This window comes from Typopeltis vanoorti, chromosome 21 (assembly GCF_054136105.1).
Source record: "Typopeltis vanoorti isolate ZY-2024b chromosome 21, IOZ_Tvanoo_1.0, whole genome shotgun sequence".
NCBI lineage: Eukaryota > Metazoa > Arthropoda > Arachnida > Uropygi > Thelyphonidae > Typopeltis > Typopeltis vanoorti.
Genome location: NC_143569.1, coordinates 39,324,398 through 39,340,020, shown reverse-complemented (window position 1 = coordinate 39,340,020; position 15,623 = coordinate 39,324,398). Strand labels below are relative to the sequence as shown.

Sequence of the window (15,623 nt, the reverse complement as noted above, 5' to 3'; positions counted from 1 at the left end):
TTTCAGTTGTAGCAATTGTAGCCACTTAAAGTTTAGATTTTTCTAGCGAGTCACGTCGTCTCTTAAAAAAAGTATATCTTTTCCTTAGTAATCAGTGTGTTTTGTTTCGAAGTGCCTACGAAATTTAGCTGGAGCCAAAGAACTGTTTACTAGTATTTTATTACACAAAACATCAGTAGCATTTGTGTATTGCCAATACACGTAAATCCATAATTATTTAAATAACTTTCATGGTACTTCTGTTTTGGTCCGTTCTTAGATCATTCTTGTTCTTTAATATTAGCGTTTGAAGAAACCACAGTTTGCAATTCCATATCTTCTTCAATCATACGAATAGATGTGTCAGCAGAAGTACTTGCTCCTCCTTGTGTTAAAGTTCCTGTCTTTAAAGAAGAATCCAAGGGTATTTTTTTCAATAATATTCAAATTCCAATATTTGTCAGAGCTATAATAAAAACAAATGGAAATACAGCTCTGACCACTGAACTCCAGTACCTGTGCCATACGTTCTTAGCCAATGCTACAATTCCTACAAAATAGATAAAATACTACATAGGCCCATTACTCTGCCCTCCCCTAATACACAAGAATACAACATGACCATTTCTATTCCCTGTATCAGAGGTACATTGGAAAAGATAGCCAAAGTATTGTTGAAATATGGCCTTCGCACCACCTTCAAACCTCATGTCAAGCTAGCAACTCTGATCCGCTCGCCTAAGGATAAACTTCACCCTTTAGCACACCCAGGAGTGTATGAAGTTCCATGTGACTGTGATCTGGCCTATTATGGACAAACAGGAGGATCAGTGAACATCCGCCTGCAAGAACATGAAAGATACATTCGCTACTATTACTATGGCAAGTGGGGACTGGCAGACCACGCTTTGGACACTCCTTCACACAGGATTAGATGGAGGAAAACGAATGTGCTATTTAGGAGTCGTTATAGATCTGAAAGATTATTTTTTGAATCAGCAATGGCTTTGAAGAATTCTCCCAACCTTAACAAATATGGTTGCATTAATTTGCCAAAAATTTGGGAGACGGTTATCCTAAGAAAAACTCCTGGATAACTGCTTTTTTTTTTTTTTCTCGTTAGAGGGCGCCAAAAATAGGACTTTAGATCTTTTGTCTTTTGCAATTATATTGTTTCACTCACTCACTGTTGCGTTTACATGTGTGTTGTGCTCTGATGATGCTGAGTTGAAAATCAGCGAAATATAAGCGTTAATAAAACATCTTTGTTGATAAAAGTGTTTGTGGTGTTGTTAATACCGTGAAAAATAAGTCATGAATAACCATCAACACCTAAGCTTATCTGTTAGATTCCTATCTACAATTTTCCTTCAAATCAGTCTGTTACTTGTCTAGACTCCAACATTATCAGATTGTATATTTCTATCATCTAAGGCACTTTGTACCGTATCAATCCACCTATATCTTGGTCTTCCTCTGGGTTATTTTCCTGCCAACCTGGCAGAGAACACTTGTTTTGCTAATCGAGTGCAAGACTCATATTAAAAAAATATGTCAAGGCCGGGGTCAACTCCTTGGCACATTCCTTCAGAATATGTGGTGATATATTATCAAGTTCCACAGCCTTATTAACGTCTAGTTTACTTAACTCCCCATACAGTCACTTACAGTCAGTCTCTCATTCCCATCATCAACTGCTCTCAATCTCTCCACGAAGTCACATTTACAAGATTGAAAGACCTTTATGAACTGCTCATTAAGGATCTCCACCACACCTTCCTCAACAGCTGTCTTTATATCATTTTCTCCAAACAATGGTATAAAGACAATCATTCTTTCTTTTGTTGGCTACATATCGAAAGAACTCCTTAGGATTCTGTTTGTCTTCATTAGCTAACTGCTGTTCATATCTCTCTTTAGCTACCCTCACCAACCAAGTCACCTTCATTCCCTGGTCTTTGTAGTCCTCATGGAATCGTCATTTCCACTTCTCTTATGCTGCCTCCATAATGCCCCTTTTTTTTTTCTCTGTATTGCATGCTTAATCTCTTTATTCATCTGTTTCACACCTACCTTATTTAACCTTCTCACTCTTGGAATACATTTAGAATATTGATAAGAAGGGTGTTTAAGATAATTTTGAAACAAATCAAAGTTGAACAGCTATCAGGTGTGAACTGTTCAATACACAAATACACAAACACCACTGAAGAAAAACTGACAGAGTGAAAACAAGAACAAAACCTTGGAGATACAATGGCAAACCCTAAAGAAAACTTTGAATGAGTCAGCCAGTGGTGAGGTAATTTGCAAGGATAGAAGATCAGAACTTAATGGTGGACACAAAGAAGAAAAAATGAGAGAGTTTGAAATCAATAACCAAACCTTGGAGATTCAGTGGCAAATCTTGAAGTAAACATTGATTGATTCAGCCAGAGATGCATGTGATGAGGTTGTCTGTAAGGATAGAAAAAATCAGAACTCCATGGTGGACTCAGGAAGTCAAAGAGGCAGTAAAGGAAAAGAAGAAAGTATCAAAAGTTCCTGGTAAGTAAGTCAGCTTGTTCTCTTTGGAAATAGAAGAGAAAAATGCAAGAAAGTAAAGCATTGTGTAATATTAGCTAAACAAAAATCATGGAAGACCTTGGTAAGCACATGGAAAATAAATATCAGGAAGGTGGTAAAATATTCTGGAGGCTATTGAAACAGCTCAGAAATGGAGGAAAGAGTACTGTAAAAGAAATTAGAGATGATAAAAGGGGACATGAAAACTGAAGATGAAGATATTCATAATGTATGGAGTAATTACTTTGCAAGATTGCCAGATGAAACAAACAGTGACAGCATGGTGGTAGATGATACTCAACAAGAATGCCATGTGGAATATATATATATGTGTGTGTGTGTGTGTGTGTGTGTGTGTGTGTGTGTGTGTGTGTGTGTGTGTGTGTGTGTGTGTGTGTGCGTGTACCTGAAGTAGAAAAGCTGTCAAAAACCTGAAAGGTAAAAAGGCAGGTGGAATATATGATAACACAACTTCTGTGTTATCCAATAAGAGTCCAGTTGTGGCACAAGGAAGCTGATTAGTTTTAGAATACCACTTCTTCTTGAAATTATTTGCTATTTTTAAGATTTCTTCTCATTTATATGTGGATTCACCTTTTTCATTTTTTAGTTGTTTGATTCATTCTCTGTAGATCCGACCATTGCTAAATGCATCTCTTAATGCAGCATTAACATTCCACGTGTCTTTCTGACATCTCTCTTTACGAGTCTGTTGAGCCTGGCATATTTGATTTTATTTCTTGATGAGTCAATCCTACTCTTGCACAGCAATTCCCATTTCTTAATAGAACTTCAGAATATTTGATGAGAACCTTGTCCTTAATTACTGAGTATTTCTTATTGAGTGGTTTACTTGAGGCTTTAATTGCTATTGTTATTTGGCTGTAGAGTAGACAAGTGTCTGTTTCCTCAGATACATTCCATAGTTCCCTATTCATATTAGTTTTGTATGCATTAACAGTTAAATTACACACTCTTTTAGATTTTCTCTTGAAAAAGGAATTTGTCACTATCTATGAGTTACTCAGATTAAAACTAATTTTTCTCTTCTCGGGTCTCCTGCCTATTAAGCCATTGAAAACTCCCCATCCACCATGACTGTGGAGGGGGAGTTTTGCAATAAACTGAAAATGGCACTGTGTTTCAATGCCATTTTCAGTTTATTGCAGTATCTGCTGCATTGTAGAAGTCAGCAACTTATGTATCATTATTAAAACTTGATGGTGAATAAAACTGGATTATGGGAATTACAGTATTTATAGATGTTTTAACTTTCAAAGAAGCTATGTGTTCAGAGTATTCCTTCATTTATATTATTTTTTATTTCCATTTCTGTCTGATCAAGAATCTCACTCCAAACTGACCCTTGGTTTTTCAGGTATAATAGAATAAGTTTCACACTTTGAGCCGGTTTCTGTTCTGAGTTTCTCTCTTTTTTTTTTTTTTTCTTCAAAGCCTAAAGCCTAAGTTATCACGTTTCATTGTTTCCAATGCATTCTCCAACTCTTGTAGTTTGTCATTTGTTTATGGGTATTCTCACATTTAGGGTTTCCACAAATATTATTAAAGATGGGAATAGGGTGACTGATGCAGAGGATATAGTGGAGTTGCTCAATGAGCACTTTATTGGAGTATTTCATCCTGGAGAGGAAGGTTTTAATACAAGAGGGATAAGGCAGGTTCAGGGTTTAGAGGAGAGTGTGTTCCAAATACTGAGTACTCTGGATACCAGTAAAGCTGTTGGACTGGATGGTATTTCATCACGGGGTTTTGAGAGAATGTGCTAAAGAACTGACAGCTCTGTTGACCTGACTCTTCAATAAAAGTCTGGCTACGGGAAAGGTACCCAAGGAATGGAATGAAGATAAGATTGTGCCATTGCATAAGGGTGGTAGCAGATGGAAATGTCTAATTATAGGCCAGTTTGTGTGTCATCAGTAGTTGCTAAGATCATGGAGAAATTAGAGGGACCATATACAGCACTGGATAGATAAGGGTAATTATCTGGGAGAGTAAACATGGATTTGTTAAGGGGTGCTCTTGTTTTAGTAATATGCTAGCCTTTTATAATAAAGTTGCAAGAGCAGTAGATGAGAGAAAAGGTATATACTGCCATTTTCTTGGATTTAGCGAAGGCATTTGACAGGGTGCCACATGATAATCTGATATTTAAGTAGCAGCACATGGATTTGGATGTCAGGTTGGTCAACTGGATTCGGGATTGGCTGTCCGATAGGTATCAGAGAGTTGTGTATGATGGGACAATATCAAGGAAGCAGAAGGTTAGAAGTAGGTTCCACAGGGCTCAGTACTAGGACCTGTATTGTTCAACCTTTATATCAATGATGCTGTCAATGGATTGCCAGGGGATATTCAGTTGTTTGCAGATGATGTGAAGCTGGGAAGGGCATATCTGTACTATTATGTTATCAGTAATAGTGCAGATGTGGCAACTCTGCAAGACGATTTGAATAAACTAGACAGATGGGAAAATGAATGGGGGATGTCGGTTTAATGCAGCAAAATGTAAAGTTTTGAGGTTTGGGATCCATCGATGGGAGAATGCATACTCAATTGGAGGAGCTATACTGGAGGAAGTAGGGGAGACAAGAGATCTGGGGGTGATGATTGATAGAAAACTAAAATTCAGGAAGCATATTGCAAAGATGGTGAGGATAACTCAGAGGATTGCTGCAGTACTGAGAAGGACACTGACCTGCAGAGATAAAAGAATTATCATTCCATTGTATAAGACTCTGATCAGACCACACTTAGACTATTGTTCTGAGATTTGGTCCCCAGGATTTGAAGGGATAAATTAACTGGGGAAAGGGTACAGAGACGGGCAGCTACAAGGATCGACTGAGGAAATGTGGACTGCAGAGTTTGGTGAATAGAAGGAGAGGCGATATGATTGAGACTTTTTAAACTATTGAGAGGCAGTTACAGGGTAGACATTGGGAAGTTCTTTCACTTGGTGGAACGGCGGAAAGGATCGATGACAAGAGGCCATCCCTGGAAGTTATGAAAGGAAGCTGTGAGCAAGAGGGTGAGGAGTGGTTTCTTTGCATGGAGGATGGTTGAACCGTGGAATGCATTGCCTGAGAGAGTGGTTAGAGCAGGAATGGTCAATGGGTTCAAGGAGTGGTATGATAAACTTTGTGTTTCCTAAAAACTACCTTCCACAATGAGTATTTTGACTCCATGGGGGCATGGATAATAATAATAATAATAATAATAATAATAATAAAGATTTTGCCATGGCAATTTTAGATAATTGTTTTCTCTATATATATATGATGAATTTGGGCAATGTAGCATGTTTGTCATGTCTGGTTCTTGGCTTAAGTTATATGCACAACTTTTGTGATTATAGATGAGCCACCAGAATTACTCTCCAAAATTGACCCAAGTCCATCTTGAGAGAGAGAGTGTATTTGTATTATGTGTATGGAGAGAATTTCTGGATAAAATAAACCAAAAGGTGAAGGCTTGGACTTAAAAATGAAAGCCAGCATAAAAGTCACTTATTGAAAATAAGTCTGCTTCATACATCCTGTCATGTGCAATAGTTATAAGATTTAATAATATATCACTTGTTTTAAAATTATGTAGTTAGGACCATAATATATTTTGGACCATGCCACTCATAGCATTTGTGTTTAACTCACACATTTTTGCTGTTGACTCATCTGGCTGTCTCTTCAGCCTGTTTTATTTAAAATCCATATTGAGGATGTTCTTGATACTAGAGCAAAAATTTTATGATAAATAAAAGTTATTAGAGAAGTTATTCCAGCGTTATTATTTATTTAACATCAGAATGATCTTGATCCATAATTTTAAGTTATGTCTATGTGAGTGATTTAAAGGATCTTCGTTTCATATAGTTTTAATCTTTTTATACTCAATTCTTTTATATATATATATATATATAGAATGATCGTTAACTTGGTTAACATACATAGTTTTATGAAGAACCGAATGACTAGAACCGAGATTTAAATTTCGGTTCTAGTCATTCAATTCTTCATAAATATATATATATATATACACACACAGGTCTCCAAAACCTAATGACAGAACACTATTTCTGAAGATTACAACCACAAATTCAGACAAATTTGGGATAGACATATTCCATACTGAAATGTCTCTGCATAATTTTCTGTAAGCATTATACATTAATTCCTTAACTATATCCTTAGGAAATTTGTAACTTTTGCCAAAAACGTATTACAATTTAATATGTATGAAATTTATAATGCATTTTCTGTTGCCAGCATACTAATATAATTTATTAGTATTGCCAGCATAATTTAATAATATATATTATATAATTTATTTATATTGCATGCATACTAATTAGTATGCTGGCAATAAATTTATGTCCACATTTCGCTGCAGTCAAAAAACATTTTTTCATATACAAATAAAAATGCAGTTTGTCTTTAGCTTTTGGACACCAGTGTGTGTGTGTGTGTGTGTGTGTGTGTGTGTACACACACACACACACACACACACACAATTCTCTCCATTTACACGGGTAGATTGGTTACAGAAAAAAAAGTTTAAATGAAAACCGTGTAAAAATGAATCAAGCGCATATGAAAAAATAGAAGAATGGTTCCAAATGTGAAAACCCGATATGAACAATAAGTTATTTTCAAACAAAACATATCAAAATCATTGAATAAAACTCTATTTAATTTTAATGGAGTATTTTTTATTTTAAATACTTATTTCAAGTATATACATATGTATCTTTCTTAAAGAAAAGGGTGTGTCACTAATAAAACAGAAATTTGAAAAGGTCCAAACACACCCCCAACATATGGTTATTAGTTAAATTTTCTCGCCATCACTTTCTGACAGTAGCCACATTCTTTTCTGTGAGACTGGAATTAAATCACTTCCATCACTTGAAAGGAACTAAATTAGCACTCATTTTCAATAATTCTGAATGTTGATTTTTTGTTTCCACGAACTCTGTAATTAATTGTTGAGATCCTGTTTTGACTAGATCTTTGTATAAGTCTTCATATTGCACCATACACAACTTCAGTTCATGATTAAACTGTTCAGCTCATTCAGTATTTGGATCATGTGTAAGAAAACGACTGCAATTTACTAGCCATTTGAAGCCCTTTTTTAATTAATACTGCAGTGAGTGGAATCTCTTCACCATTATCATCATCATCATCATCAATTTTTTCTTTTTCATTGAGATTCTCAAGGACAACTTCTATTATTTTGTCACCACTAACAGTCTTATCAACCATCAATTCTTCAATATTTGCACACAAAAAATCATCAAATCCTCTGCCAACTGCATGTGCTAATCTGATGATATTGGGATATTCAGTTGTATGCAAAGGTACAGAGTTATTCTTTTTCACACATTCTGGCCAAGTAGCTTTCCAGCATGCATTTAAAGTTGATGGTTTCAATTCAAAATAGAAACTCCAAATAAATAAATAAAATCCAAAATAAAAAATTTCTTCCACACATCAGTAACTGTTAGTAAATTATCCTTATCTATAGTATCTAAATAAAATGTACTGGACTGTAATTCTTATGTAGTAAGTTTTGAAGATAGCGATCACACCCCTGGTCTAACGGTTGTATTAAGGATGTTGTATTAGGTGGTAGAAAACAAAATTCCACATTTGGGTGTTCTAAAACAGGATGGCCAGGCGCATTCTCTATAATCAATAAAACTTTATAAAGCCCAGATTTTTTTCCATCAAATAGCATTTAACTTCAGGAACAAAACATTGATAGAACCATTCGTTAAAAATTTCTTTTGTAACCTAACATTTTTTGTTTGCCTTCCAGTGCAGTGGTAACATGTAAAAATCCACATCTTGCAATAACCACCATTTTTAGGGGGAAAATGGTGGTTACTGGAGAGAAACAGGGCGAAGAATTTTCGCCCTGTTTCTCTCCTCTGGCACTTGTATAAAGCTTTTGAATGAATGATTCTGGAAAGAATAGCAGCAAACATTGACAAAAAACTTATACCCGAGCAAGTCGGTTTCCGTTCCTGAAAGTCCTGCTGTGGCCAAATTCTGAATCTCACGCAGCACATCGAAGATGGTTACGAGAAGAAGCTTGTGACTGGAGCAGCTTTTATTGACATATAACAGTGTCACATGCAACTTTCAGCGGCATATGACACTGTTAATCACAAGAAACTGTGATTAACAGTGTCATATGCCATGCTCCAGAATCGACGATTCTACGTAACTTTGCAAGGAAAGAAGAGCAGATGAAGAAATCAGAAGAATGGTTTACCTCAGGGCAGCATATTGGCCCCGATGCTCTACAATATTTATACTAATGATCAGCCAACCCACCCACAAGTGAGGAGGTTATCTATGCCGACGACAGCTATATGCAGTCAAGCAAGGAGTTTTGAAGAAGTTGAGAAGAGGGTGACAGAAGCCTTAGAAATACTCTCCAACTATTATGAGACCAATTGCCTGAAGCTTAACCCAAACAAGATTCAGGTTTGTGCTTTCCATCTGCGCAACAGGGAAGCAAAACGGCAGTTAAACATTGTCTGGAGAGGAAAATGCCTCAAACACTGCAGCAACCCCAAATATCTTGCAGTTAAGCTGGATCGTACCTTGTCATATAAGGTACATTGCCAGGAACTAAAAGGAAAAATCTATGCAAGAAATAACATCATAAGAAAAATGACTTGCATGACGTGGGGAGCTCAACCAGAGGTACTTCGCTCGACGGCTTTGGCATTGTATTTTGCTGGAGGGGAGTGTGCTGCCCCAGTGTGGGAGGCATCAGTCCATGCGAAACACATGGATGTGGCTTTAAATGACACCATTAGGATCATAACCGGATGCCTAAGAATAACCCCAGTCAACAAGCTGTATCCCTTAGCAGGCGAAGCGCCACCAGGCTAAGACGTCAAGTGGCCGGTGAGATAGAGAAAAATAAGCAGATGACGGATGAAAGACATCCAATGCATGGCCATATTATCACGGCTTCTCAACTCAAATCAAGGCATAGTTTTATGCAAAGAACTAAACCATTGATCCAAAGACCTGAGGAGCGACGCCTTGATGGAGGGAATCGGTTCAACTTCAAGAAGCAACCATAATTAAGGAATTAACCAAGGTATATCACCTAACCTATAGCACCTGGAAGACTTTGAACCATCTTAGAGTGGGAGTGTCCAGATGGTCCAGAAGTAACCTGATGAAATGGGGTTATGCAGATGATGACAGCTGTGCTGCGGAGACGTCTAAACTGAGGAACATCTTTTATGTTGCCCAGATCTAATCGATGTGTGCTCCACGGATGACATTCTGATAGTCAATGACAAGGCGATACAAGCCGCTGTCTTTTGGATGGAGAGGATATGATTGGTGATCCGGACTCGGAAAGTAAAGTAAGTACCACCAGTTTCAATAATTTTGGACAGTTCTGAAAGAAATTCCCTAGCTGCCAGCTCATCTGCAGATGTGGCTTCTCCTTTTATTTTTACATTATGAAGCATGTATTGTTTGAAAAATTTTGTAAGCCAACCTGTGCTTGCAGAAAAATCACAACTGTTGTTTGATACTGTCAGCTCCTTTTCCTGAATCTGTTTGTACAACTGTAATGCTTTTTGTTTGATGACATTTTCATCTAAAGGTATTCCTTTTTGTGAGCAATCTTCTATCCACATCACTAGGGCCTTTTTCATCTGCACCTTTATAATGTCTCTCGTATACGATGATGACTTGGCACCTAATTTTGTTCCATAAAGAACAGATTTTCTAATGGCCTCTTCATTTTTCTTAATCGTTCTCACGGTAGCTTCGTTCAATCCAAAATATTTCCCTAAGGATGTTGAACCTTCTCCAGCTGCTAAATGATCTAAAATTTCGATCTTAGTTTCTAAAGAAATAGCTTTTCTTCTTCTGTCTAATTGAATTATCTGATATTGTGATTAATGGGGTAATGTTATGAAAATATCTGAAAATAATTAATAATTAATTTTAATAATTATACAAAATTTCAAAATTTAATACATACCTGTATAACTCTATTGCACAAACAAAACTTTCATGAACAAAACACAAGACGTTAAACATTTCAAAGTGTAAACAGGAAATGATTGTTTAGCAAACAACTTAATTCCTTTAAAGCAGCTTTATATAGGTGGGCTTCTCGTAACAGGCCAACTTAGATTCGAGGAATCAGCATAGCACCTTTTTGCTTCCAGGAACCAACAGCAAGTAAATATAATGGATCATCTGTCGGCTTAACTTCGGGGAATCATAATTACAAAAATTGATTTTTTTTGTTGTTGTCACAATTGTCTACATTCTGTAGCAAAGAGTATTTAAAACATCGGGGGGGGGGGGTCCCAAAATTCAAGTTTGAGCACATATGTACTGTTCTAGGAAATGATAATTATAATGGAAATATCCTTTTTAACAGAATTGAATTCAAAGAAATTTTAAAAATAAGCACTATTTGAACCATGTTAAATCAAAATATATTACACAATTTTGAAATTGTGTAAAAAAAAAGACAAGTAACAAGAGAATTAAATTAGCTGTGTGTGTGTGTGTGTGTGTGTGTGTGTGTGTGTGTGTGTGTGTGTGTGTGTGTGTGTGTGTGTGTGTGTGTGTGTGTGTGTGTGTATACACATACACACATATATAAAAACATACATGCATACATACATACATACAGCAGTTGTTGTTTTTTTGTGACAGTACTCAAACATAAGTTACCAGCACCTTTATATTAACAGAGATGCATACAGATGCAGTACATTTAGAAATTTGTAATATTCAGTCATATTTACTTAGTATGCAAATAAGCTCAGTTGATTTACATTTTTCACTATGTCTATTTTTAAAATATTTGCTATATAAGCTTATATCTTAAGCTATATAAAAATCATCATATACAATTTAGTTATTTTTTATATATTTGTACAATAAATTTATGCTTAATAAACTATATGTTTGTTAATTCATTTTCTCTTCTTATTTCAGAAACATTCTTGCACAATGAAGTAAAAATATCAGTAATAATTTTTAGTTTGCATTCATATCTTTTAAGTTGCAACTTTTCCTGCTAGCAAAGAAGGAGTATCAGCACCTCTTATTTTACAAAAAAAAAAAAAAAAAGCACTGTGTGTGTGCGTGTGAGTGAGTGGGTGGGTGGGTGGTTTGAAATGTTGTTCACCCTCACTCTACCACAGAGCATGACAGCAGATTTTGGGATATAAGAGCAAAACGTAATCATACCTCTGCTACTAGTATGTTCTTTCTTGTGATTATATCATTTGCTTTAATATAATTTTGCTCTAGGTGTTTATCAGAATTTTTAAGCCCTCTCCCCCCTGTATGTATGTGCATATATATATATATATATATATATAAATGATATATATATATATATATATATATATACATATACATACATACATATATATACATACATACATACATACATACTGTGAATCGTGTACTCATAGTAGTGGGATGCATTGTAACGTGAATGACCTTGAAGATTCTAGAAGCAGTTGAGATAAGCACTGTTTGCTGTCGCTCGTAGTTAGTCTGTAGGCAGTTATAAAAGAAACACATGTGAAGTCGCTTTGCCAGAATAATGTCTAACATCAAATTGAGCAGCACATTAATTTCAAATTCCTTGTGAAATTCCAGGTGATGAGATGCAGATTTTCCAGTAAGATCCAGAAACAAAAAGACGATTGATGCACTGGAAAACTCCCACATCACTAAGAATGAAAAAAGCAAGAATGAGCAAGTCAAAACCGAAGGCAATAATGATGATTTTTTTTTTATATCAATGGTATGGTAATGGTTGAATGGGTACCAGAGAGTCAGACAGTTAACCAACATTATTACCCAGAGGTTCTGGCCAAGCTGAGAGAACGAGTAGGAAGAAGAGACCCGATCTGTGGAAGAACAACGCTTAGATTCTCCATCAAGACAATGCTCCAGCCACTATCATCAGTGCACTGTCTGTAAAGCAGTATCTGGCTGATAAGAAGATCCCAGTGTTGGACCATCCACCTTACTCACTGGACTTAGTCCATGCGACTTTTACCTTTTTCCAAAGTTAAAATCCGCATTGAAGGGCACCCATTTTCAGTCAGTGGATGAAGTAAAAGAGAAAACGGCAGCGCTATTGAAGGAGATAACACCTGATGACTTGAGCATTGCTTCCAACAATGGAAAATTTGTACGCAATAGTGTATAGATAGAGGAGGGGAGTATGCTGAAGGGGATAACAATTAAGTTGTACAATTGTAATGATAAACCACATTTTTGCAACCAGTCTCGTAATTTAATAGCCACACCGCATGTGTATATATATATATATATATATATATGATAATAAAATGTTTAATTTTATAATCATATATATATACACATGAGGTTAAAAAATGTTAAAAAAGTCATATCTTAGTCTGATTTCTTTGAAAGCCGAAAACTTTATCTTAAGTTTTAACTATCTGACATAGAGAAATACCAAGTGCATATGCTAATTAAAAAGGGAAAACATATTTACATAAAATAGCATAGTCTGCAACAGCATGAAACACATAATAACACATTGTTATTATTATTATTATCATGTTTATTATCAAGATCAGAAAACTTACTTTGTAGACAAAGTCTTCTAATACTGGAGATGCTTTGATCAATCGTACGATTCTTAATACCTAAAAGATAAAACATGAAATTACAAAAAAATATTCTTTAATATATATTTCTGCATGAAATTCTATTAGTATTGTTATTATTATTTCGTGATTATGATTTCGGAGTCCAAAGACTCATCAAGGGAGGGCACCTACTTTACAACTCTCTATGTCCACCACATAATCCACCAACTACACCAAACCACCACTATCATCATCATCATCTACACCAACACTATCTACTTCCTATCACCACCACCACTAGTATTTTTTGTCTGTAAATTGCGTGTGATCTGAAGGCCAATTTGTCTATATGCGGGATGAAACACCCGAGTTTCTGGTAGGAAAAAACCATGCTACCTCTGTATAAGATTGGCTAACTCACCTTCAATTGAAAAACACATTAAGATTCCTCCTGTCACAATGAGAATCGAACTAAGTCCTTTTCGATCGAAGAGCAACATACTGTTGTTCTTCCAATTGCACTAAGGAGGTGCTTATATTAATATATATTACGATATCTACCAGCATAAACTGCTAACTGCTGAAAGTGAACATCTCCATTTTTGCCAACTTTACAAGAGCAACTGAAAAACTGTAAATAGGTTGATTTGTTGCAAATTTTTCGTTTTTGAACTACTTCAATAATTTTTAGAGCTTAATAACTTTATACATCACACTCAAAATCTGTAATGTTATTTGAATGTAATCAGCAGTAAAAGAGCTGAATAAACATTTTAAAAAGAAATGTTAAAAATAGAGTGACTGATGCAGAGGACATAGTGGAATTGTTCAATGAATACTTAATTGGTGTATTTCATCCTGAAGGAGTAAATTTTAATACTAGAGGGATAGGGCAGTTTAGAGATGCAGGAGGAGTATGTGCTCCAAATACTGAGTACTCTGGATGTCAGTAAAGCTGTGGGACTCGATAGTATTTCATCATGAGTATTTGAGAGAATGCGCTAAGGAACTGACAGCTCCTTTGACCTGGCTTTTCAATGAAAGTCTGGCTACAGGAAAGGTGCCCAGGGAATGGAAGGAAGGTAAGATAGGACCATTGCACAAGGGCGGTAGTAGACTGGAAGTGTCTAATTACAGGCCAGTTTGTGTGTCATCAGTAATTGTTAAGATCTTGGAGAAATTAGTTAGGGTGGACCGCCCCCCTCCGCACCCCCCCCCAGCTACGCCACTCTGCATAGCATTATCCACACCTTAGAGTGTGATGTTTCTAATTTTGTTTATGAAGTGTTATGTATTTTTATGTAGAAGGGGGAATGACCTACCAACTCCTTGAGTGTGGCCACTAATTTCTTGGCTAAGTGATAATTAAGGCTGTCAGTTCCTTCAACTATCGATTGTAGTGGCATGTTTGTTTTGTGTATTTTTGGCAGGCCGTAAATTCTGGGAGCAGGCATAATGCGGTATAAGCATCCAAATGTGAATAAAAATGATGGATTAATTTTTCCAAGAATGTGGAGGACCCATATAGCAACCAGAACAACCCCGACAGAAGAAAATCTCAATACAAAAGGAGTTTAGAAACTGTTTAATGTAGTTCTGTTTTTTCCTTCTCACCACAGGCTAGGATAAATGATTAACAAACACTTAGATTCATTTTACTTTTGTATAGTGCAACATCATGTAGCTTGTATTGTGTGCATATGTATGTTTTCTTGATGATGACCTCAATACAGAGACCAAAATGTCAATTGTTACTTGCTTAATAAGTAAAGTGTTTATTCTAATGTGTGTGTGTGTGTGTTGTGTCTCCATAATCTCTTCACTATGAATGCTGACCATCATGTAACCTTAAAAGAAAATAAAAACAAAGACTTGTTTGTATCTGTTTGCTATTTGGCTTCATAACCCAGACACACCAGATACATTTTTATTATTTTTAAATATCCAACATTGAAAAATATACTTCACTATAGAAACAGATACTAACAACTGTCCCTCCTTCCTGGACACACTAAGTATTTAAGCAAACAATCACACCATTACTGGGGTGCATTTGTAGTTCAGTCAGTATCGACAATACCCTTTGTTGGAAACACCTAGGTTTGAATCCCATCTAGGATGCAAAGAACACCTTTATCAATGGTTTTTCATCTGAATGTGAGTTAGCCAGTCTCATAAGGAAGTAGCAGAGTTTCTCCTTATGGAAATTCAGGTTTTTTATCACACAAAACAGGAAAAGTGACCATAAGAACACATACAATTTACAGGCATAATACACAGGCCTTGCAGCCTTAGTAGTTTTGGATATAAATCCAAAATGATCAACAAAAAAAAAATAAAATAAAATAAATAAATCATCAATCATCCCAATAGTACAGAATCCTCAAATTACAACACGCAGCCAGGACTACTTGTTCAA

The 15,623-nt window shown here is 35.9% G+C and overlaps 1 protein-coding gene across 1 annotated transcript in view; it reads right to left on the bottom strand.

Annotated features, from left to right (window-relative positions):
- na (sodium leak channel non-selective protein na) overlaps positions 1-15,623 on the bottom strand; it is a 1,005,813-nt gene that overhangs the window by 614,199 nt on the left and 375,991 nt on the right. Inside the window, exon 14 of the mRNA XM_090411658.1 lies at positions 13,202-13,261. Within this exon, the coding sequence (XP_090267784.1) occupies positions 13,202-13,261 (60 nt within the window). The remainder of the gene's footprint in view (positions 1-13,201; positions 13,262-15,623) is intronic.